This window comes from Micromys minutus, assembly GCF_963924665.1.
Source record: "Micromys minutus genome assembly, chromosome: 10".
NCBI classification, from domain to species: domain Eukaryota; kingdom Metazoa; phylum Chordata; class Mammalia; order Rodentia; family Muridae; genus Micromys; species Micromys minutus.
In genome coordinates, this window is record NC_137979.1 from 52,004,136 (window position 1) to 52,028,648 (window position 24,513).

Here is a 24,513-nt window from a genome sequence, read left to right on the forward strand (position 1 = left end):
AAATTAACTCAAATAGACCTCCATGAAGGTAGATTTGACAGTTACTCTTAGTGGAGAGAGGCGATCAGAACAGTAACAACAGTGGAGACGTGGCAGGATTCACTCTTGGCCTGGAATTTGGATCCGTAGAGGGGTAACACTTGCCCACTTGCCACCCACGCCCCCATTCACCCGCACTGCGCCGTTATCCGTCTGACTGACATCTTGGGTAGCCAATGATCTTTGGGATTTCAAAGGAGCCCGCCCCCAGGAGCTGGGCGGGGCAAATGAGCAGAATGACAAACATTTTCGCCAATAGTGAGAAGGGCGCGGGTGCTACGACCGTGTTGGCCAATGAAAAGAAGGAACAGTTTGGAAAGGACGTGCTCGGCAGCCAACGCTCGTCGCCGCTGCGGGGTCGCGTGGCTTCCGTTTCGAGAGGGCGGGCCGACATCCCCAAACGGAAGGTGGTAGTCGCTGCCGGAGCTGGTTTGAAACTGGTGGTCTGGCTGGGCTGACTGTGTGTGTGTGTGTGTGTAGCTGAGGACCGGCTGGAAGGCTAGGCCGTTCTTGACCGCCCCGGCCCCGCCTCCTCTCGGACCCGCGGACCCAAGCCCGGCTCCCCGCCTGTATTGTGCTCCAGCCCGCTGCCTCTCCGGCCGGCTCAGCGGCCCAGCCGCCACCATGTCCCTACACGGCAAACGGAAGGAGATCTACAAATATGAAGCGCCCTGGACTGTGTACGCCATGAACTGGAGCGTGCGGCCGGACAAGCGCTTTCGCCTGGCGCTGGGCAGCTTCGTGGAGGAGTACAACAACAAGGTGAGTTGTGCAGGGGCTCAGCTTGTAGCTGGCGAGGAACGCTCGAGGTGGGCGGTAGCCCCAGACTTCACAACTCCCCTGCGAACTCGCCTTTACAGCAAGGGGGTGGGTCCTCTGTGGTCCTGTTGCTGAGGGTGTCTTACTCGTTGCCTCTTATTTAGTTTTGACAGCCGGGGAAACTGAGGTACAGTGTTGTGACATGCCTGAGGCAGGGATAAGATTTTCGGTGGTAGTAGCAGGTTTCAAACCGGAGTTACACCCCCAAAGCCATATCCTCCGTCCCTCTCTTTTCCCCCCACTTCTGTCGCAGTGCTTCTGTTGCTAGGTGGGGGGCGGGAGAGAGGCAGTGGAGGAAGATGCGAGCGCTTGGATTGGTGGTCGTGCATTCCTGGCCACGCGAGATTTCTGTTAGGGCTATTTATTGCAAGATCTTCCCCATCTCAGGTGTTTCTCATGGATACAGAGCCCTAATGCTAGGTTGTCATTGGTCATTGGTTTTGCTCCTCGATATTCACCCTCCCACCAACAGTCTATCCTTGGAAACCTTAGGCTGTGGCATTATCCCGCCATTATTTCTGAATAGAGAAAGATGACGTTTGACCTATTCTTTTCGTGGTTCCTTACACGTTGATTTGCAGCATTGCTGTACATCATCACTTCACTTCAAAACGCTAGTAGAGAGAGTTTTTATATGTGGAATATAGGTTTGAAAGTATTGAAAAGAATTGTCTTTCCCTAATCTCTTACCTTTTAGTCTTTTGTTGTAATTTGAGTGAGAAAAACAATATGAATGACAGTAATCAGGGCTACTGAAAGCTTTGGACAGTGGTGTTTAGAGCCAGTACTCTGGTTTACACCAGTGAACATCAGACTGCAGATAAATGACAAGATGGTGGGAGGGATGGAAGAAGTAGGTGGTCTAGGATTTAACTATAAGGCATTGAACAGACCAAATTTTATTGTTTTTGATAACACTTTTGATAACAGTGTTACAGGAGAGGGCTTCTGTTTTACATTCGAAGGTTAGGTGAAAACAGTTGAACGTTTTAGGCTTGTTTATAGTATTTCAGGAGCACGTGTGTGTCTCTGGGTAAGGGTCCCCATTTCTTTGAGAAATGGGTGAAAAGGGTGGACTTTGATTGCTGAGACCTCATACATACACCAACAGTTTACAGTTCCAGGGAGTGTGTGCTGAGCTGCTCTTCCCTAAGGAAGAGTCTTATTTCTTTTCTCCTCTCTAGTGGCTTTTTGTTTCCCCCACAGTAGGAGTAAAACTGGGTCTGGGTTTCAGGGTTCTGGTGTGTGTGGTGTTTATAAGGTTAAGACCACTAGAAATATTATTTAAGGATTCACATAAGAAATAAAAGTAAAATATTCTCAAAGGACTGTGGGTTTTTTTTTTCACACAAATTAATTTTTTTCCCCTTTTGAGTTCTTCAAGAGTATTTTATCTAAAAGAGGAGAAACTAGGTGTCTGCAGAGGCCAGAGGAGGGTCTCCTGGAGCTGGAGTTACAGGCTGTTGTAAGCCACATAATGTGAGTGCTAGGAAGCGAACTCAGGTCTTCTGCAATAGCAGCGAGTGCTCTTGTCTGCTGAACCATCTCTCCAGTGCCTCCTAAGGAGCAAATATGTAATATAAAATAACCCTCAAGCTGTGCCTGGTGGTTGTCACCAGCCCTTGAAAGGATTGAAGCAGGAGAATTATTGTAAGTTTGAGGCTAACCTGGGCTACATAGTGAGCTCCCAACTAATCAGAGTTACAAAGTAAGACCTTGTCTCAAACAAACAAACACCCCAGAAGCATGTGTGTCTTTACTTTCATTTCTGTGGATAATAAACATATATCATTCATTTCTTGTGAGGTTATTATGTTTTGAGACAATCTCATGTAGCCCAGGTGGGATGAACTCATTATCCACCTGCCTCCATCTTCCAACATATGCCACCATGTCCCACTACCTTGTGGGTTTTGTTTTTCTAAAATAGAAGTGCCTTATCTCCTTGTTTGTTATCAGAAGCTCCTTGAAGAAAGAAAATGTATTCCCCTTTAGGATACACAGTACTCCTGTGGAACACCACAGTGGACATGTTTAAGTGTGGGATAAACATCTGTTATTCAAATCAACCAACACCTGGAGTCATTAATCACTTTCCCATAGCTGCTGATATAACCAAAATCAATCATGCACAAGGCCCTGGGTTCAATCCCCAGCACAAGAACAAAAAAGTTTCCTAACTAAATTATCTGACCCCCTAGCTCATCTTAACACAGAAAGAAGCTGAGACGCAGAGGACAGTTCACCCAAAGCCACACAAACTAGGGAAAGCATGATTACCACTATCTAATGGGGGTGGGGGTGGACTCTTAGAACCAGGGTAACTCCTACCACATGCTGTCTCACAACTCAGTTCCAGGGTTACCAACAGGCATGCATGAAGTACACATACACACATAAAAAAAATCTTAATAAAAATTTTAAAATCTTTCAAAAAGTAAAAATGAGGGGAAAAAGATAGGCCAAGAGTGGTGACAATCTCAGTAGGTCCCAACTTCAGGGCCAGTCCAAGAGAGGAGATAGCAATACTGTGATTTTTTTTTTTTTTTTTAAGCACCAACACTTTTTTTTTTCAGTGAGTAAACATGATTCTGCTTCCTAGCTCACCTCTCTAGGGCTTTGTTTAACATGGAAGGTGTGAAGAGTGACTGCACAGGCAGAAGGCAGGAGATGGCGAGGCCCGAGGCCCGGCAGAGCACGGGAGGCTGAGGGAGGCTGACTGTCAGCGGATGACAGTTGCCAGGGTTAACTTCCCAGCACTTCTCAGTATGGAAGGAAGAGCAGTCGGATGCTGGACCCTGGGGGAGGATAAAAAGGGTGTCTATGGCTGTGGGTGCCAAACTCAGAAGTGCACTTCTCCACAGTAGGGGTTTGTTGGACAAAGGGAAAAAGGTCTTTTGGGACAAGAAGGGGAGCACAGGTTGACAACTACTCGGGAGCCCCAAGAAGGGGAGCATGGAGTCAAGGCCAGCCTGGGCTATAGAGAGAATTTAAGGCTAGCCAGGTTGACTTTGTGAGAACCTGTCTTTAAAAGTAAAAACAAAACTGAGGGTATAGCTGAGTGGGTAGAATCCTTGACTAGTGTGTGTAATGTCCTAGATTCAACCCCTGTGCTAGGAGTGGGGAAACAAATTACACTGAGAAAGAACGGAATAGATGTGGGAAGGGAGGCCTGAGTGTAGGCATTGTTGGGGAGGAGTTCCCACCAGAGGGATGAGACAAAACCATCAGTTTTAAGGCTAAAGGATGGGAAGCTGACATGTCTAATTCTTATCTCCACCCTCAGCAATAAGCTGGCGTAAGATATGCCATTTTTCCCTGTCAGATTAGCAAAAGGTTATTTTTGAGTGTTTTCAGGGGTACTGGAGGATTGGCACTTTTTTTTTATTGTCAATAAAAGTATAAATGGAAGCAATTTAAAATTTTTCCTTTTTTAAAACTAATTTTGTTATCATTTTTAGAAGAGTGTCTTGTATTTTTATACATACCATTATATTTTGTTCTTGGTCCTTCCTCCTTCCTGTCCCTGTTTTCCTTTTCTCCCTGTCCCCTCTTCGCCCAAGCAGCTCTCCCACTTGCCTTCCTATCATATATGTTCCTCTGTGTGTGTGTGTGTGTGTGTGTGTGTGTGTGTGTGTGTAGCTATATGAATATAAACGTACCACATGTGAGAGAAAACACTATTGGTTGTTCTGAGTCTGTTTCTCCTAACATCATGATGATTCCCAGTTCCACCCATTTTCCTGCAAACTTCCTTTTCTCTTACAGCTGAATAAAATTCCGTTGTGTCTGCACTACATTTGCTTTATCCACTCATCTGTTGATGGACCTCTGGGTTGAGTGTGTATCTTTGCTGTTTTGAACAGTGCAAGAATAGTTTTGGATATGTAAGTATCTGGTGTGCTGACTGAGGATCCTGGTATATAGCAGGAGTGGATCATGTGGTTCTAGTCTTAGGGCTTTATTCCTCTTTTGTTCTCACTGTAGTCCAGGTGGCCTTGAATTAGCAGTGATTCTGCCTCAGTTTCCCAAGTGCCAGAATTATGAACCACCATGAGCAGTTTATTCTTTAGCTGAATTTCATGGTGGCCGTACCAGTTCACATTCCCAGCAGCAATGTGTAATGGCTCCTCTTTCTTCACACTCTGGCCAGTAGTTGTTGGCATTTATTTTCTTAATGATAACCATTCCGACTGAGGTGAGATGGAATCTGTAGTTTTCAATTGTACATTCAAGTATTTATAGGCCTTTTGTTATTTTTTTCTTTGAAAACTGCCACTTGAATTAATTTTTACATTTGTTGATATGATTTAGGGGTTTTGGTTTCTACTTTTCACAATTCTATATAATATCTGCATATTAATCCTCTGTCAATGTAGTTAGCTGGCAGAGATTTCATCCATTCTGTGAGCTGCCTCTTGATGCTGCTGATTTGTTTCCTTTGCTGGGCATAAGTTTTATGATGTCATACAATCTCATTTCTCAATTCTTAGGATTATTTTCTGTGCTATTGGACTTTTCAGAAAGTTCTTATTTATCTATGTCTGCATCTTAATGTATTTTGTCTACGTTTTCCTCTTAGTGTTCTATAACTTTTTACTTTTTACTTTTATGTGCAAGGTTTTATGACGCCTAGGCTGGCTTTGGATTTCTGATTCTCCTGCCTCCACCTCTCAATACTGGGGTCACCACCAGTCCCAGAACCCCCTTTTCTTGACAAGGTCTTAGTTGTAGTCAGGCTTGCCTTAAACTCTTCTTCCTCCTGCCTTAGCCTCATCCTCCCTCTGCTCCCCAGTGCTGGGGTTGTGGGCATGTCCTGCCTCACCAGCCTGGAGCCCTGTAGGATGGAGAATTGAAGACGTGAAGCTGGGGAGATGCGTGAAGATTTGAGTTCAAATCTCCAGCATCCACATAGAAAACCCCAAAGCCCAGAAAAATGGGATCCTTGGAACTTGCTGGCCAGATGGTTGAGTCAAATTGATGAGTCCCAGGTTTAATGAGAGATGCTGTCTCAGAAAGTAATATGGAGAGGATTGAGGAAGGCATTTGATGTTGACATCTGGCCTGTACAAGCATACACACATACGTATGAACGTGTGCACACAAATTACACAAATAATGTAAAATGTGATAGAGCAATTACACCTCTAGGAATCTATCCAATAAAAGCCTTTAACACATAAATACAAAAATAATTAAACACTGTAGCACTGTTGGTAGCAGTAAGACAGTGGACTATATAACAAAGTAAATGAACAGTTAAATAAATTGAGGTGTGCTTACCACAATCTGCTGTAGAAGAAGGAGGTGGGACCATTTGTATTGACTTGAGAAGATACTCTTATTCAAAGCAAGTTGTGGAATAAATTATATGAAACAAGTCTCTGTTGGGTTTTTGGTTTGTTGTTTTGTTAATAAAGAACCCACCATACGTACCTCCAACACACAGAAATACATGGAAAAATAATTTGGAAAGATACCCAGTCATTGTAGAGCTTAGTAAGAATTTGCCAAGATTAGTAAGCCCAGTCAGGAGTGGAGCTAGTGTGAGCTCTACAATCTTACTTTGTACTGTGAACATTCTCTGACTACTTAACAGTCTCTTCAATCATAAAATGTAAATGTCTGCTTATCCAAATGTAAGCTTGAACATGTCAGAGTCAGCTAACCAAGGGCTAAACACAAGTTCCTACAAAAATGTTATTTGGAACATGGAAGTAGGTTTCTTGACTCACCTGAATAACAGAATCTTGAAATGCTGAAGATACAACCCGCTGGGGAAGGTGGAGTTGAGGTTACAGATAGTCCTGTGATGAGGAATTCGGTGTTCTTTTCAAGCATATGTTCTCATTAGTCTGTACTCTCTGATGTAGTGTTCTCTGGAGCATCCCCTCATCCTTTGTCATGACTTGGAATATAGACAGACTATAGAAGGTAGGTTGGAACACAGCTTAAGGTGCTCCAAAGAAACTGTTTCCTTTAAAGTATGGCACTAGAAAGTTTTTACAGTGATTTATTTGATTATCAGTTCTCTTAAATGCCAAGGTGCTTTAATTTTTTTTTTAAAACACACCATGTGTGCATGTGTGTCTATACATTGCATTAAGGCCAAAGGTTAGTGACAAGTCTTTCTCAGTTGCTCTTCATCTGATTTTGGGGGGACCTGGAGCTTGGATTCAGCTAGACTGACATGCTCTAGGGATTCTCCTGTCCCTACCTCCCCAGAGCTGAGATTACAGCTGTACCCACACCAGGCTTTTAAACTTGGTTTCCAGAGAAATTATACTCAGGTTCTTGTGCTGGTGAGACAAGTATTTTAATGACTGCGCCATTTCTTCTACCCATACATTTTTACCTTAAAACACATGAAAGCTAGTTTGGCTTGACTCTGTCCTCACAGAGACCGTAACTATTTTTAAAAACAGGAGCCTACTCAAGATAGTTTTGAGGGGTGGGAGCTGTACAGATGGCTCAGTGCCTAAAAGCACTGGCTGTTCTTGCTTGCAGAGGACCCAGATAGTTCCAAGCATCCACATGGCAGCAGGGAACTATCTGTAACTCCAGGGCTCTGATATCCTCTTCTGGCCTTCTCAGACACCAGGCATGCAAGTGGTACACAGACATACATGCAGATAAAACAGCCATACACATAAGATGAAGAAAAAAAATGATTTCAGGTAAGAGAAGTCATTCCAACTAGGCGGAGATCTGAACAAGATGAGTCTCAGGCCTTGGGGACAGATCAGGCAGTGGAAAGCAAGTCTCAAATCCTGCAAGACTCAAGTCTCGCCCCTCTTCAGGCTTGTCACCCTGTTGCAGCTTGTCCTGAATCTCCATGCAGCAGTGTGTCTGTCTTTTCACATTTTTAAACAAAGACCTGAGACTAAGTAGGATTAAGGTCCCAAATTCGCATAAGTGGGTGTGGTTGGCTCAGTCATCCAGCCTGATGTGGCAAAGCTGGCACAGTGCTCTCAACCCTTTCTGTGTGTGGACCACTGGGTACTCTGGCAGATGTGATGCTTGTTTGTTTCACTACCACAGATTCTTGTTTCACTGCTCTGATACTGCTTGGGCATTAGGATGTTCTTAAAGTTCTCAGGAGATTGTAATACAGAGCCACCGTTGCAAACAGCTGGTCTAAGGAGAGCTTGGGGTCAAGCTGGAGGCATGGGGTGCTTACAAATTGGTGTCCTGGCTGGGTAGATTGTTCTCCCAATGGGGTGCTTGCTTACAAATTGGTGTCCTGGGTGGGTAGATTACTCTCCCAATGGGATCTCCATTTGGCGGCTCCATCTTTTCAGTTGTCTAGATATGCACTATGCTAGAATAAACTAGAACTTTTCTTTAAAATTTAAGGATGGGGATCTAGCTCAAAGGCAGAACACTGGTGTGGCTTTGAGTTCAGACACCATTAGCACACAACTTTCTAATACAGAAATCCTGCTCTTGGGACTTGGGTTCCGGAAATAATGAGAGCAGTATCCAAACACAGGGAATATTAGAAATAGGCACAAAAAAGCTGAATTTGGAAACAATAGCCAACTGTATAAAAAGAAAAAGACTAGCCCTGTCATTAAGACATTTACTAGATGAAACTACACAAAACAGTAATATCAGAGTCTCATGAGGCACTATGGGATTAACTGTCAAATGCATGATACTGGTAATCACTGAAAAATACAGTCAGGAAAACTGCCAGGACTTTGCGGAAGAAGTAAGATAGAATGTTGAAGTTCATACATTGGGAAAGACAGTTTACACACAGTTATTAAGAGTAGGTATCTTGGGAACAGGATTAACAACAGTAAGTAATACAGCTAAGACTCTGTAGCTAGTGAATGGTAGAGTCCCAGAAGCCTGATGTCGCTAATGTATAAATATTAATCGGGGTTGGGGTTCATGGAAAGGAGGCTGTAGCATAATTTACAAATTTGGAAAGATGTGTAAGGAAAGGGAGAAGGTGGGAAATGGTGATTAGAACAGGGAATGGAAGATAAGGTAGGTTAGCCAGCATTGGGTGGCAGTCAGCCTTGATTGTTGAGTCCAGGGGACCTTGAGTAGGAGATGGTCACAGGATCTGATATTTAGGGTTTGGGAGAAATGTCTTACGATGACAGACAACTTTTAGAAGTGAGCGTAACCCTTTTTCAGTTTTACTTTGAAGTTATCTGCCTACCTGTGTCCTTCCACTTACGCCTGGATGGAAGACGGTAAGGACCCTAAGGCCACGTTCCTCACCCCTCAGACCGAATCCAAGGACTGGAGTTGCCTCTGAACTGTTGTCAGTAATAGTCTGTGTTAAGGGCAGTGGTGGTGCACACCTTTAATCCCAGCACTCAAGAGACAGAGGCAGGAGGATGTCTGTGAGTTTGAGGCCAATCTTGTCTACAGAGCAAGTTCCAGGACAGCCAGAACTACCCAGTGAGACCCTGTCTCAAAAACAAAACAAAACAAAAAAACCAACAACAAAAGGAGAAAGAGAAAAGTAAGGAGGAGGAAGAGAAGCAGGAACAGCAAAAGCATAGCAGTATATTATCTTTTGCTCTGCTTTTATTGTTCTGAAGTAGCACAGGGTTCTGTCTCCTTTGCACCCATAATCCTTATCTCCCCTACACATTTATAGACCTTGCATATCTATGACTAACTTCTAGAAAAATCTGGTGGTGACTAAGTTTATAATACACACAGAAAATTCCTTACAAATGTATAATAATTATTGTACCAAAGTTAAAGATCTAAAATTAATGTATAAAATAAACTATTTCTACATAATAGCAAAAAAAAAGTTGAAAATGGAATTTAAAAATTATGCTAGGTAGTATAGGGGAAAATACAGCTAAAACCATATATATATATATATATATATATAATTTGTAGTATCAGACAGTTACATAGAAACAAAGTTAGTGAAAGAGTTGAAGATCTGTACACACACAACTTTAAAGTGTTGCTGGAACAAGCTGAAGGTGACCTAAATAACTAGGTTCAGTGTTATTAAGTTAGCAGTTCTTCCCAAACTGACCCATAGATTCAAGACAGTTGGAGTCAGAACCTCAGTAGCTTTTTGTATGTTTTAAAGAGATGCTCTTAAAATTCACAAAGAAATCCAGTAGTGCAAAGAGCAAAAGTATATAGAGAACCGAAACTCAATGGGAAAAACCACTGGATCCAATAAATAGAGCAAACCTTGGAAGGTGGAGATGGGGCCTGTGTACATGGTGAGCTCGAGGGTGGCATGGACTCCATGAAGTTCAGTTCCTAGCATTTCATTGGGTAGGCTGGGATTGTGACCCTGTAATCTCAGTACCTGGGGGAGAGGCAGGCTGATCAGATGGTCTCGGGGAACAGGAGAGGGAGGAGGATGTTTGTTCAGGACTTAGAAAACCTGTATTCAGATCTTCTCTCCTTTTCTATCTGTGTAGAGTTGACTGAACCCTGTGATTCTTGAGTTTTTATCTAGTGCTGGGATCAGAAGTCTAGAGATCCTTCACCATAATAATTTGACTGTGCACTCAGTGTAATGAAGTGTTAAGACTGACCAGAAATCTGAAGTATTTGATATTACTCAAGACAAACAAACTCTCATGTGGTTCATTTGTGCTGTTTTGCAGGTTCAGCTTGTTGGTTTAGATGAGGAGAGTTCAGAGTTTATTTGCCGGAACACCTTTGACCACCCATATCCTACCACAAAGCTCATGTGGATTCCCGACACAAAAGGCGTCTATCCTGACCTTCTGGCAACAAGTGGTGACTATCTCCGTGTGTGGAGGGTAAGCAGATGCTTGATTGGCAGGTAGCCAGACACGCTTTCTTAAGGTCAGCTGTCATCAGTGTGTGGTCCTGAAGAGCAGACAGCTAGTATCATTGCTGCAGGGAAATCACAGGAAGTGCCCATAGACTGACCTTGTTTCAGCTCAGTGGGTTTTCTAGGAAATGTAGCCCAGGTGCCATAGAGCCTTGCTGCTGATGGGGACAAACCTGTGAAGCAGAGAACACTTGGGACCTCCTACTCCATTAATAGTCAAGATATTTTTGAGTAAATAAATCTCAGGATGTTGATTCTGCTGCATTATTTGTGTGGCTCTTCCCTTTTCAGCCGAGCTCAACATCAGGAGCATCCTCCCTTCCTTTGTGCTTGGGAGTCTAGGGTCCGCCCCACAGACAGGCCTCTCGGGGCTCTAGAAAGAGGCATGGGTAGAGGCCTAGAGCAAAGCTGGGAAAGGGGCAAGTTGTAAAAGAAGTCCAAATTCCAGAGTTCCTTTGGTTTTTATTATTTTTATCATAAAAATATTTTCTGAGGGTGGTACGTGTAGGCTAATGTTTTAAATCATTGTTTCTTCAGGTTGGTGAAACAGAGACCAGGCTGGAGTGCTTGCTAAACAATAACAAGAACTCAGACTTCTGTGCTCCCCTGACCTCCTTTGACTGGAACGAGGTGGATCCTTATCTTCTAGGTGAGGGCTGTGAATTCCAGATTGAGGAAAGTGAAGATACTTTCCCTCAGATCTGGCCAGTGCGAGTTTTTATCCAGGGTTTTTTGGTGTGCACCTCATCTTATAAACAGACCAGGGGTGAAATGGGCTAAATATGGAAGATAGTTATTACTTCCTCATAGGGAGCTTAGCTCTCTCTGTGTGTCTGTCACATCTCTTCAGTTAAATCTAAGGTCTTGCAGGTGTGGTACACACCCACACCAGCACTCGGGAGTGCAGGCTGGACGATCTTTAGTTCAAGATCAGCCTGAACTACACCAGGGTACTCTGTCTCAAGAAACTCTCCTCCCCACCACACAGACAACAAAGGTGGGATTTCAGGAAGTGGTTGTTGCCTGTTGACCCTTGGGCCAAGCAGAGTAGAGGGGAGTCTGTGGAACCTGCCTCATCAGCACTGACTTGCTCTGGTGTCTGCAGGTACCTCAAGCATTGACACAACCTGCACCATCTGGGGACTAGAGACCGGGCAGGTGCTGGGACGAGTGAATCTCGTGTCTGGCCATGTGAAGACCCAGCTAATTGCCCATGACAAAGAGGTAATGATGTTCTTCCTTTTCTCCTGTGCTGTCTGTACCTGCGGGTGAGAGGACATACTGTTCTCGAACTGTTGCAGTCTATATAGGTCATAATGTTGGCGTGTGAATTATACTGTGTTAAAACAGAAAATAGCACTTATCATTGAATGCATCTTTTAAAACTATTTTATTTATTACTATTATTATGAGAGAGAGAACATGTGTGTTTGTGCAGGCACATGTGTACCATGGTGCATGTGTTAAGGAGTCAGATATCTCCTCCCACTGTGGTTCCAAGGAGTGAGCTTAAATTGTCAGTCATGTACAGCAGGTTCTTTTACCCCCTTCCCCCAAACGTATCATTAAATGACACTAATGACTTAACCCATGGTCTCTCATTTCTCCTTTCATGTCAGAGTTTGCTGGGTTTTTTCTAATGAAGTCTCTTCTAGATATCCTAGAAGCTGATGAGATTGAAGAATAATTTTAGAGTAACACTTCTCTCGAAATGTAATGGCTTCTTGGAGGTGGGGGGAAACAGGAAGGAGGAAAATTTCATGACAGACAATACTAATTAACCACTTTTCTCTGAAACTAGTCTGTGAACTATTAAATAAACTAATATGTTTATTTAATCTTTCTACATTTAGTCCTGTTAGGAGGCAAATGTGTCTTATTGGTGGTGTTTCTTCTGTTTAATAGAAGAGCTGAGAGAGCATCACTCTGGTGATTGGGGAAGCAGGTATATCTCTGCTTCCACAGTGGCTGTCCCTGTCTTAGTTTCTTTGCTGTCCCTTTACTTGCACATGGAGGAATATCAGTGTTTGTATAAGAAAAAAAAAAGATGCCTTAAGGTCATCTACAGAGTATCATGGTGCCAGGTAGCTATTCTAAGGACTTGATCTTTGGTGTTTTGCTCTTCTGAGAGTAAGCTCTTTTGCAAGACTATAGGACTTGACTCCTGCTAAGCCAAGGGTCAAATGAAGAGTGTGTCTGCAGAGATGACCACTAAAGGAACTTGTGAAAATGTCAAGTAGAGACAGCCTCTGTTCTCTGCTAGAGCCGACTAACTCAAAGGTGGGAACTGCTTAGTGTCTGAGAATACAGCTCTATGAATGAGTACTTGCCTAGTATCCATGAGGCCCTAGGTTCAGCCCCCATTATGGGGAAGGAGGGCTTGCAAGAATAAGTCTAAGGGATTTAAACCAAGAGAATGCTTATACAGTGAAGGACTGGAAAGGAAAGCAGGGGATGGATGGGAGTCCACTATCCCCAGGTTGAAGGCTACTGGTGCCCAGGGTCTGGCCTTACCTAGCAGACATGCTTCTGAACAGAGAGGCAGAAATAGTGTTGAGCTTCTTGCTTTCCAGAATCCAATTTCCCACCTTGGATTCCTTCGTCTGAACCATTCAGAAGCAGACAGGAAATCTGGGGCCCAGTCAAACCTGGCCTGTAGCAGTCAGGTCTCTGTAACACAGAGAAGAGCAGGAGGAGCAGGAACAGGTCAAAGAAAATGGCAAACTGGAAAGAAGAAGCCTGCAGATGGCAAATCTGTCTGAGGAAGTGCCCTGTGTGTGTGTGTGTGTGTGTGTGTGTGTGTGTGTGTGTGTGTGTGTGTGTGTGTTGGGGGTAGGGAAGGTTTGCTGCCTGGCAGATGTAGTAGAGGGGAGTTTAGTACATTGGGAGTTTCCACCTTCCCTCTTTTGTGATGAGCCCCACACTTGGAACACGGGTAACAGAGCAGTTACCCAAGCTGAGAGAGCTCTGTGCTCTGAGCCACACTGTGGGCATCTCTAGTGTCTCTGCCTGGGGATTACCTAGAGCCAACAGGAAAGCAGATGCCAAGCACAGAACACACTTTAGAATCTTGGTAATAATGACAGCTGACATCAGGGTAGAGAATATGAAGAATATCTCACTTTTTAAAAAAATGTAGATAGGGCTGGAGAAATGGCTCAGTGGTTAAGAGCACTGACTGCTCTTCCAGAGGTTCTGAGTTCAAATCCCAGCAACTACATGGTGACTCACAACTATCTGTAATGAGATCTGATGCCCTCTTCTGTTGTGTCTGAAGACAGCTACAGTGTGCTTATATATAATAAATAAATAAAATCTTTGGGGGAAAAAAAGGTAGAATCTGAAGCCAGGCGGGGGTGGCACACACCTTTAATCCTAGCACTCAGGAGGCAGAGGCAGGTGCTTTTCTGAGTTAGAGACCAGCCTAGTCTACAAATCAAGTTCCAGGACAGCCAGTGACACACAGAGAAACACTGCCTTGAAAAACAAAATCAAACAAATAAAAAGTAACATCTGGGGTTAAAAGGATGTCTCAGTGGTTACCCTGGCTGCCCTTCCTGAGAACCCAGATTCAATTTCAGCACCTACATGGCAGCTTACCATCTTTAGCTTTAGTTCCAGGGAATCCTATGCCCGTTTCTGGCCTCTGCAGTTACCAGCTATTCCTGCAGACCACATAAATACAAGGAGCCAAAACACTCCTACAGATAAAATAAAAATCTTTAAAAAAAAAAAAAAAAAAAAAAAAAAAAGGTAGGTTCTCTGGCCGCTCTGGATACTAAGAGACAAATACTGCTAGTTGATACCCATCTATTTCTGATCAATATGCTAACCCCTTTTCCTCTAACAGTAAAGAAATCTATGTAAGATTGACTGATTCAAAAGGACCAGGTATAGTGACACATGTCTACTATTGTCACTTGAGTGGCAGATACAGGGGGATCAAGAGTTCTGGGTCATCTCTGGCTATATCATAGCAAGTTTAAGGTTAACCTGGGCTATATGAGACCCTGTCTTAAAACAACAGGAAAAGAAAAGAGTGATTAAAAGAGGATCCTGGATGCCTATAATTCTAGTGCATAGGAGGTAAAGATAGAGCAGTCTAAAGTTTGCCAGCCTGGGCTACATGATAAGACCCTGTCTGAGGCCTGACACACCAGATAGACAAAGGCTTTGTCTGGTGCTGTTCTGCTGCATAAGGACACACACACACAGAGCCCTTACCACGTAGCAAGTTTTACTTTATTTTGTGTGTATGGGTGTTTTGCCTGCACGTATGTCCCTGTACCACCTTTGTACATGGTATAAGACCAGAAGGGGTGTCAGATCCTCCTGTCCGGAGTTTCAGATCACTCATAGCTGAACCTAATTGTACTTGTTGCTCTTGGTCTTCTGCAAGAGCAAAAGTACTCTTAACCACCAAGCCATACCTCCAGCTTCCCGTTGCCCTCTTAAAAACACAAAACCAAAGTCATGTTACCTTTTTCATACAAATGGATCTCACTCAGGTCTAGGTTGTATAGGTGAACCAGCTTGGTAGAACCATATCTGTTTTTTTCATGAATCTGTCTCTGACTGCATGTAAATGAAACCACTAACAGCCAGAAAATACAGGATCCTGTTAACCCGCGTGTGCTGTGCTAGTCAGCTAGATTACACCGTTTCTGTTTTATCTCAGGTTTAAGATGAAAAGTAGAAAGCAGGACATGGGAAGAAATCAGTCAGTATCTATGGTAGAATGATCTTTATTCTCTGAGAAGCCACAAACGTACCTGCCTTTGTGTTATGAGTTGGGGTTCAGACCTGGAAATGACAGATGTTCATGCTATGGGAAAGGAGATGATCGAGCTGACTCTGAAGCTTCTTACCAACAGGTCTATGATATCGCGTTCAGCCGAGCTGGAGGTGGCAGGGACATGTTTGCCTCTGTGGGTGCTGATGGTTCTGTGAGAATGTTTGACCTCCGCCATCTGGAGCATAGCACCATCATTTATGAAGACCCACAGCACCACCCCCTGCTTCGCCTCTGCTGGAACAAGCAGGACCCTAACTACCTGGCCACCATGGCCATGGATGGAATGGAGGTAAGCCCTGGAGCCTTGCCCCTTGACTCCAGTCTGCCCAGTGTGTTTACAGGAGCAGCTCTCAGATGGTGGCAGTTTGTACCCAGGATAGCTTTGGAAATACAGAGACACTTCTGATTGTCAAGAGTTAGAGCATTGAGTCTTCCTGGCATCACATGGGTAATGACTAAAGAGGCTGCTACTCATCCTGCAGTACACAAAACAGCCCCAGCAGTGCCAGTGGGGACTAGACTGAGAATCCCGTCAGCAAAAGAACTGTGTTAGAACCTTCTTCATGCTTGTTTGGTGAGACAGAGTCTGTAGCCAGATGAGCTAGGAACTTACTGTGCATCCTAGGGTAGCTGTAAACTCACTGCGATCGCACAGTAAGGATCTCTGATATGGTGGGATGTGGCTCAGTGGCAGAGTGCTTGTCTGACATGCCCAGGGCCCTGAGTTTCATCCCCAGTACCAAAAAAAAAAAAAAAAAAAAAAAAGGCAACAACAACAAAAACCCAAATACATACATACACAAAACCCAATAAACTTTTGCTGGGCATGCCAGCACACACCTTTAATCCCAGCACTTGGGAGACAGAGGAAGGCAGATCTCTGTGACGTTGAGGCCAGCCTGGTCTAAGAGTGAGTTCGGGGACAAGGCCACAGAGAGATAGCCTATCTCAAAAATAATAAGTACATAAGTAAACAGATTTCTGATAGATTAAAGCTAAGACAGGCAGAGGAGTGGTGGTGGGTCTGCAGCTTGGGACTCAGTGCAGATCTCACAGTCACCATGATTCTAGTCTAATTCAAGCTCGTTGCTGGCCTTTGTTCAGCAGTGTCTCTGTTGGAAAAGTGGTGTTTAATAAGGAAGCTGATCCTATACGGAAACTTCATTGATGAGATAAGAGTACAAGTCAAAGCAGCAGGCATATGGAGGACGTGCTGTTGCTGGTCCAGAGTGTGCAAGAGCCTTTTAAGCTTAAAGAAATGAATGCATGATTCCTAGCTTCAAATATAGAGTCATTAAAAACTCTAGTCCTGAAGAAATAGTATAAAATCCATCTGGTAATTTGTCACTAATTAGTTGTATAACTAATTTAAAAAATGCAAATAAACATTTCACAATAAAGAAAAAAGGGTTATACAAGTAATATTTAAATGATATTTAAACCAAGTCACAGTTATTGGGACTGAATGAGAAAGTAGGCCTTCCCACTTGGTGTTCTAGGCAGACTCTCCAGCTGTTGTAGGCAGATGTACAGACAGAAGAAGCTCCATGGTCTGCTGGTTCTTATGAGAAGGCTGGGTTGTTGGTTGAGAGGAGGCAGTAGTTAGCCTTGGTTTGGGTGCAGCTAATGCCTCAGATTTCTAACATACTGGATTTTGCATTGGTAAGGCGCGTTCTGCCTAAGTAAGATGTACAGACTTTTTTATAGGCTCTTAGCAAAGATGCTTGTAGATCATCCAAACTCATGTTGCCTGTTCCTTTCCCTGTTCCTTCCCTTCTCTTTCAGTCTCTCAGCATGGAGAGCACACCATCTGTGCTTGCTCATTGTTTTCTTCTTTTTGCCATCAGAAAATGCTATCACTAGTATTCCTAGATCCATAAATGGAAAGACCATTCTTACAATTGTGTGTGTGTGATAGTGTTTTTCCTGCTGTACTCTGCAGTTATTGGGCCTTTTCTTGTATTTCTGCAGGTGGTGATTCTGGATGTTCGAGTTCCTTGCACACCGGTTGCTAGGCTAAACAACCACCGAGCATGTGTCAATGGCATTGCCTGGGCCCCACACTCGTCCTGTCACATCTGCACTGCAGGTAGCCATGGTGGGAGGAAGCATCAGGGTCAGATGACCGTGGCGGGGGGAGACATTGGGGTCTTAAGGTTTTGTTTTATTTTTGTTATTTATTTTGTTGAGACAGGGTCTTGGTGTATAATGCTGACAGGTGGTGACTTATTTATCTGGCTGAGCTCCAAATGACAGCAATCCACCTGCCTCTGCCTCTGCCTCCAAAATGCTCGCATTGCAGCCATACGCCACCACACCTAGCAAAACACATTAATTGGCAATAGTTAAGTTTTTTTGTTTATTTTCTGACGGTGCTAGGGATTGGACCTAGGACTTTGAACATGGTAAGAAGTACTCTGTCACTTAGCTGTGTTCCCAGTCCCTATTGCTGAGACTGTAGCATGAATGGATTTTTAATGTTGTCTATATAGCACTTTATGTCAATCATCTGTGTAAATGGACATAAAGTGGGAAACAGTCGTCAGAAGCATCTCTATTCACTCAAGTACTTTTAGTGGCTGAATGTGACATCATATTTTGGGATCAGTGTATCTTGTGTACTTTTCTGATTCCTGACTCCAGTGTCCTGATCTAATTCTCTAGCCAGGGTGCAGTAAATGGAACTTAAGGACACCTGGGATGTAGAGTCAGGACCTAAGATTTGGTCCTCACTGGCTACATGGCATGAGAGAACAAGTCTGGTGGCATTGCTAAATCTTGGTTTCCTCTTCTCTAAAATAAAGCTCCTTTCACAAAGTCTTGGTGAGCAAATGTTTTGCAAATTGCGACTGCCTCTCTGAATGCAAGATTATTACCCCATCGCCTGAGCTCTGATGTCCTTACTGTTTTTCCCTAGCGGATGACCATCAGGCCCTCATCTGGGACATCCAGCAGATGCCTCGGGCCATCGAGGACCCTATCTTGGCCTACACAGCCGAAGGGGAGATCAACAATGTGCAGTGGGCCTCAACTCAGCCTGACTGGATCGCCATCTGCTATAACAACTGCCTGGAGATCCTCCGTGTGTAGTGTCAGCGGCACCTCACCTACCAGGCGGGGCTTTGTGTTTCAGCCTCTGCCCCCTTCCCTCCCCACGTAAGAAGAACATGTTTCCAGTGGCCAGTATGTCTATTGTTGCTTTACACCCACTGTGTTCAGAAGCTGCTGTAGAAGTCCAGGCCAGTTACCCCGCTGTCTGTGTTGGACTGTGCTGTGTGGCGCCACCACAGCCCAGGGCTGGGTTTTAAATTTTCACTCCTTTCCTCTTCTTTGCTTCTTTAATTAAACGTTTCTGTATATTTGTTTGTCAGCTGTTGTGTTCATGAACAGTACAAGCACTGGCTCTGTCTGTGTCCATTTGCCCCATGTCTGTCTGTCTGCTGCTGAGGCAGTCGTCCATCCGTCTCCTGTCCCTATCTGTGTCATGTTAGCACTTAAGTGGGAACAAAGGCCAACTTCAGAGTGTCTTTCCTCTTGGCACCAGTGTCTTTTTAACAAACCTCAACTTTGTATGTTTTTAATCTACCAGGCTAGTTTTCTTATGAAAAAAATTTAACCTTCCTAGTTTCTTGATTTCACAGGTTTCCCTCTGTACCTTCCTCTCTTCCCTCAATGCCTGCAGTGGGTACTGGACCCTAGACCCCATGAGCAGTTTGCTTTCCTGTGTCACTGCCCGTGGGGCACACCCCTGACCGGGAGTTGACAACTGCACTGGTGCTCTGAAGTCTACTGACTCACCAACCTTTTCTCAGCCTGGGTCTCCTGAAGGCCCTCAAAGGCCCTGGGAGACACAGGAAGCTTCTGTTCCACCCTCAAGTTCCTTTCTCTGGCTTTACTAATTGAGTACCCAGTGGGGCTGAGATAAGCAGTTGATCAAGGCCATGCTGAGGGAGAATCCTTTTCAGGAAAGCTGAACTTACATTGTGTTTCCAGTACCTGGTTTCAGAATCTATTTTTCCAGTTTAGAGCTTGAACAATAGGAAGAGAGATCTCTAACCTAAGCTTCTGTGTTTCTGGTTGTTGAGTTTCCTCTGCCTGGTGGGATACTGGCCCATCTTTGGATTGAATGCTCTGAATAAGAGACTTTCTGAGAGGTACCGTCTATGCTTGACCCTGACCAAAATCTTTAGACTGAGATAGACAGGCAGTTCTCATAAATGATGAGCTAATCAACTGTGGTAGTCCCAGGGTCAGCCATTTAAGATTCTCCCCACCTGTAGCACTTGCCCTCACCTCAGTCAAGGTTATGAGCAGTATTGGACTATGTAGGCTGCGGTTGGCTGTGCTGACTTAAAGGCCTCAGCTGTCTGTTTCCGTTACGTGTACAGGTTCCATGGAGGGACTTGTATGTGGTTCTGACTTTAGGTGAGTCCCTGGCAGAGTCTGGAGCATGGAGAGTGTGCCTGCCTTGTATTCTGCTGAGCTGCTTGCAGGTTTCCTAGGTGCTCTATGAGGAGAGTAGCAGGTCTGAAAACTGATGGATGATTTTGTGCACACGCGTTGCAGTTGCTGGAGAGGTAAAAGTTGACCCATTCTTCTGGGAACATGGACTGAGTCTTTGCTTGCTTCCACAGCTGATGTAGTTGTATGCCAAAAGTCTTAGATAGCTTCACTACATATGGGCTTTTCCCAAAGGAAAGGCCTTTTCAGTCAAGGTATTTATCCTTTGCCTTTCTAATCTGTAATTCTGATTTCTGGTCTCTGGCTGGCTAAATGCTAATTCCTGCACTAACCTTTGGCTTGCCCTGTATCAGTTTGTGGTTACCTCTGCTCTTAGTGGCATTTGCTAGCTAGGTACAGACTCCTCAATGATGGGCTTGCTGGTGGTTGCTGCTGTAGGTGTCCTCAGTGTCTTCCTGGGCTAAGTCTATAGTAGAAGTCAGGGTGGTTGCAGGGCTTGTGGGGACACCTATGCTGGGGAGCATCTCTGTTCTGGGTGGACTTTAACTAGGTCTGAATAATGGGATTTGTCAACCAGAACTTGAAAACAAAGTTTTAAAAGGTTAGCAGCAATTACTAGAATACATTTATGTGAGGTAGCTATGTGCTTTGGAAACCAACCACTTGTGATGATTTTTCTCTTGCTCTGTAGACACTTGTCAACTTTCTTCAGTCTTCCTTTTCTGCCCTCCATCTGGTTTAGGTAAGACTCTTGCTACCCTCGTCTCCAAGTACACATGCACCCACAGTTGAGGGGTCATGGCATTTGAAGTACCAGCCCTCTCATCCTCTCTCTGTAGTATGCACAAGTGGTCCTTGTAGCTGAGGAAGAGGTTTCTGTAGCTGTGAGATGCAGAAAGTCCATACGTCTGTTCCCTTCCCTGAAGCACAGCTCTGTTAAAGTTTCAGAGTCAGTCTCTGTTAATATTTGCCAGTTCTTAGACTGACAGGGAGGTGGGTCAGCATCTCTAGATCTGTTCCCTAGGCTCCATGCTCTGGTGTGGCTGCAGCGCTATTGATGTGGCTTTGGCAAGCTGAGCTAGAGGCTCTGAACTGGTGAGTGGCTCTGAGGCTTTCATGGACTTGAGATTTTCCCACTGGAGATTGATCACTCTCCTAGACCTGCAAGGTTAGGGCTTGAGGAAGACTGACATGTGACAAGTGGGTGGTGACTTTCTATCAAAATCAGAATTAGGTTTCAGATAACTGATGGCAGCTCAGGAAGAATAGGAAAAAGACAGAATCCTTCAGTGTTTTGATGATTGTTACAACTAAAATTTGATATTTTAGGGTAGAGGAGAGGGAAAAACTAGAGAACACAAAGAGTCTAAGGGGAGAAACATTCAGATTGTCTTTCATAGTTATGAAGTAAACCTGAGCCTCAGCCTAGGCTGCCCTTCCTGCACCAGTAATGAAGCTTCTGTGTCACTGGGTACCAGGAGGGTGACAGCTGGGGCCAGATCCCTTCGTGCAGCAGAGCTGCTATAGGCGATGCCTGGGGGTTAAATTCCAGGTATTGGAACAGTACATGGTGACATTGTTTAGTTTTGATTTGTTTGAGACAGGTTCTCTCATTGTAGATCAGGCTGTCCTTGAACTGAGGACCCTCTTTTTCTAGTCTCCCTGAGTGCTGGGATCACAAGCTTGTGCCACTGCCCACAGCATCCACAGTTCTTCTTGAAGATCCACTTCTTTTCCCTAACCTTTTCATTTTTCTACTTTGTGTGAGTGTGGTGATGGGGATCAAACCCAGGCCCTCACATGCTAGGCGAGTGCTCTACCACTGAACCACACCCTCTAGCCTCTTCCTTTTCTTTCCTTTGCCCCTTTCTTATTACCTTTCTACTGTAGAATGTTCTCCCTGATGCATCCTGGGCCCTAGATTTTTAGGCCATAAGGAAATGTAGGACTGGGGCTTACCAAACACAGTGGGCAGTCCAAAACTGTGCCCTACTTTCTCCATTGTGAAAATATGGCAGTTCCTTTGATTGCCTGGCTTAGGCTAGAGTACCATTGCAGTAGAGGCCTCGAAACACGTTTTCTTTAGAGTCTGTGCTCAGGATGAGGAAAGTGGGGCCTATTCAGCATTTGGGTTTTCTGAGAGGAGAGTTGATCTGCGCAGATGCCATGACCCCTGAGCCAGGGTTTTTCAGAGCTGTCCTCTCTGCTCCAGCAAAGCAGCAGCTGAGTGTCTCATGTCTCCAATCTTGTTCACCTCAAGTCATCTACATTCTCTCCTTCTCCCATACTGTCATTGCTGCTAATGATCAGAGTCAAGCATGTGGCATTATGGAATGAGCAGGTCTTGGGCTGCTATTTGGATGTCACTTTTTAAATGTGGAAACATGCAGATGCCTTCTCCAAGAGGCTTAGGCTAATATGTCAGCCAGAAACAATAAGCTAAGAGAAGCTTGAACTCCAGAAGAAAGCTGTTGACAGCCTGTGTGACAGCTGGAAAATGTACAAGCACCCACCTTTGAGACAACTCAGTGAAGCCAAACTGTGCTATCTACCATTTGAAAGAAATGTTCTCACCTTGGGCTGATTGTGATGTACAATGTGTTATGAAAATTGTTGAGCTGAAGCTTTAGTCAAATATGAGTCACTTGCTTTGATCCCGTGTATGTTTGCTCCCTCTGTCAGTGACTTTCCCTTACCTCACCCTGAGTGTGAATTATAGCATGATAAACCTCTATGTAGAAAATGGAGATTTCATGTTCTACAAAATGTTAAGCTCTAACTGATCCATTTCTGTGCTCTTTATAGCCTCATGTGTATGACCTTACTTTCTTATATATTTAAACTTTCCTTCTGTTTTAAAGCTTTTGTGGCATCCCTTGTTCAGGTGGAGAGGAAGCTGTCCCTTTGCAGAACTGTACTGTAACCATTTCTCCTTTATAAATATTATTTTCACAGGGCTGATTGTATACAGGGCTTGTAATAAAATTTTAACACTGTGTTGTGAATGAGCTGCAGTTTCTCCACTGGAGGTGACTTCAGAAGCACCTGAGGGTGGAATGTTCCTTTTGTGACCTTACTTCCTAGTACGTGAAGTCTAATCTCACAGTTTTGTTCTGTTTCAGCCTCCTGTATAAGAAGTACCATATTTTCTGCCCATCATACTTTGTAATAAAACTTGAACATGTATAGTTGGAATTTCTTCTTGTGATTCAGTTCTTCCCAGTTTGTACCTGTGGTCATGTTTCAGACATACTGGTAGGGCATTAGACTGCACTCCAGTTTAACACAGTATCTGATAGCCTAATTTGTTACCGTACATCTCCTGTTGGTTCACTCTCTTCTTAGTCAATTAAGAAAAAACGGACACCTACTCTATGTCAAAGGCCATAACCCTCAGACTGGTTATGCTTTGTCGGAGGGACATCCACAGACTTGTGTTCTGCAGTCATGGGGCTGTGTCCAGAAACCATGATGCTACTTCTGTCTGGGTGAGAACCACAGTGGGTCAGAAAAATGTCGCAAGCTGAAAGCTGTCTGATTTGGGTTTTGAAGACTTGAGTAGGAGTTCTCTGGAATTGGGGATGCTACCTAAGGCAAAGAGAACAGTCACATGCAGATTTATGGAAGCAAAGTGTGGACATATTCAGAGAATTGCTGGTCAGTAGGTGTGTGTGTGAAGAATGGTAGGAAGTGTGACAGAGGAAAGCAGTGGCCAGGCCAGGGAGAGTCTTATTCTTTGCAAAACTTGTAAATGTTAACATGAGAAAACACAGGGGTTCATCAGGATCTGACTTGCTTTTTATTTATTTTGAGACAGAGTCTCTGTAACTGGGTCTAGCCTTGAACTTACTGTGTAGCTAAGGATGACCTAGGATTTTTATAGCCTTTACCTCCACCTCAAAGGTGCTGGGATAACAGATGTGCACCACTACATCCAGTTATGGCATACTGGAGTTGAAGCCTGGGGACTTGTATGTGGCAGGTACATTGGGGCTCAAGTGATAGAATGAATGTGATGAAAAGAGATTGATTAACATGATAGGGGCTGTGTAGGCCAATAATAGCCACCTGCACACTAGAGAGGCTGAAAACCCCAGTGCCACCTCCGTTCATGGGCTGCCAGCTTAAGCAGTCCTATTTTGACATGAAAGCCTGAGGATTCATGGACAGCTCCTGGTCTTTAGTGTCAGGGCAGAATAGCAGCAGCAACAGAAGGTTAGACATCCTTGTCAGCCAGGAAGGAAGGCCAGCAGGCAAAGCAACACTGTTCCTACCTACAACGCCCATGCCTCTGTATCAGGGCTGCTTGGGAGGTCTTTTCTTCCTCAGTTCACTTTTACTAGAAATGCCCTCACAGGAACATGTCTGTTAGATGATTCTAGACTAAATGTTTAAGCATCACAGGCAAGCACTCTAACTGAACAATCCCCCCTTCCGTGTGTGTGTGTGTGTGTGTGTGTGTGTGTGTGTGTGTGTGTGTGTGACTTGTGTGAACACTTGGGTGTGTGAGACTTGTACTTAGCTATCTTTGTGTTTTCTTTCATTTTTTAAAAAGCGTGTCTGGGTATTTTTGCCTGCATGTGTGTCTGTGCAC

General features: G+C 44.3%; 1 protein-coding gene across 1 annotated transcript; it reads left to right on the forward strand.

The window, feature by feature from the left end:
- The first annotated feature begins 465 nt into the window (after positions 1-465).
- On the forward strand, positions 466-23,070 carry DCAF7 (DDB1 and CUL4 associated factor 7). The gene is made up of 7 exons (XM_080923836.1): positions 466-801; positions 10,470-10,628; positions 11,201-11,312; positions 11,769-11,887; positions 15,538-15,747; positions 17,430-17,547; positions 18,376-23,070. The coding sequence occupies exons 1-7, from the start codon at positions 664-666 to the stop codon at positions 18,546-18,548; spliced, it is 1,029 nt and encodes a 342-aa protein (XP_080779962.1). The 5' UTR covers positions 466-663; the 3' UTR covers positions 18,549-23,070.
- The last annotated feature ends 1,443 nt before the right edge of the window (positions 23,071-24,513 follow it).

Coding starts and splice junctions, on each gene's coding strand:
- DCAF7 (XM_080923836.1), top strand. CDS start 664: ATGTCCCTACACGGCAAACGGAAGGAGATCTACAAATATGAAGCGCCC. Junction 802..10,469: donor TGGAGGAGTACAACAACAAG/GTGAGTTGTGCA, acceptor GCTGTTTTGCAG/GTTCAGCTTGTTGGTTTAGA. Junction 10,629..11,200: donor ACTATCTCCGTGTGTGGAGG/GTAAGCAGATGC, acceptor TTGTTTCTTCAG/GTTGGTGAAACAGAGACCAG.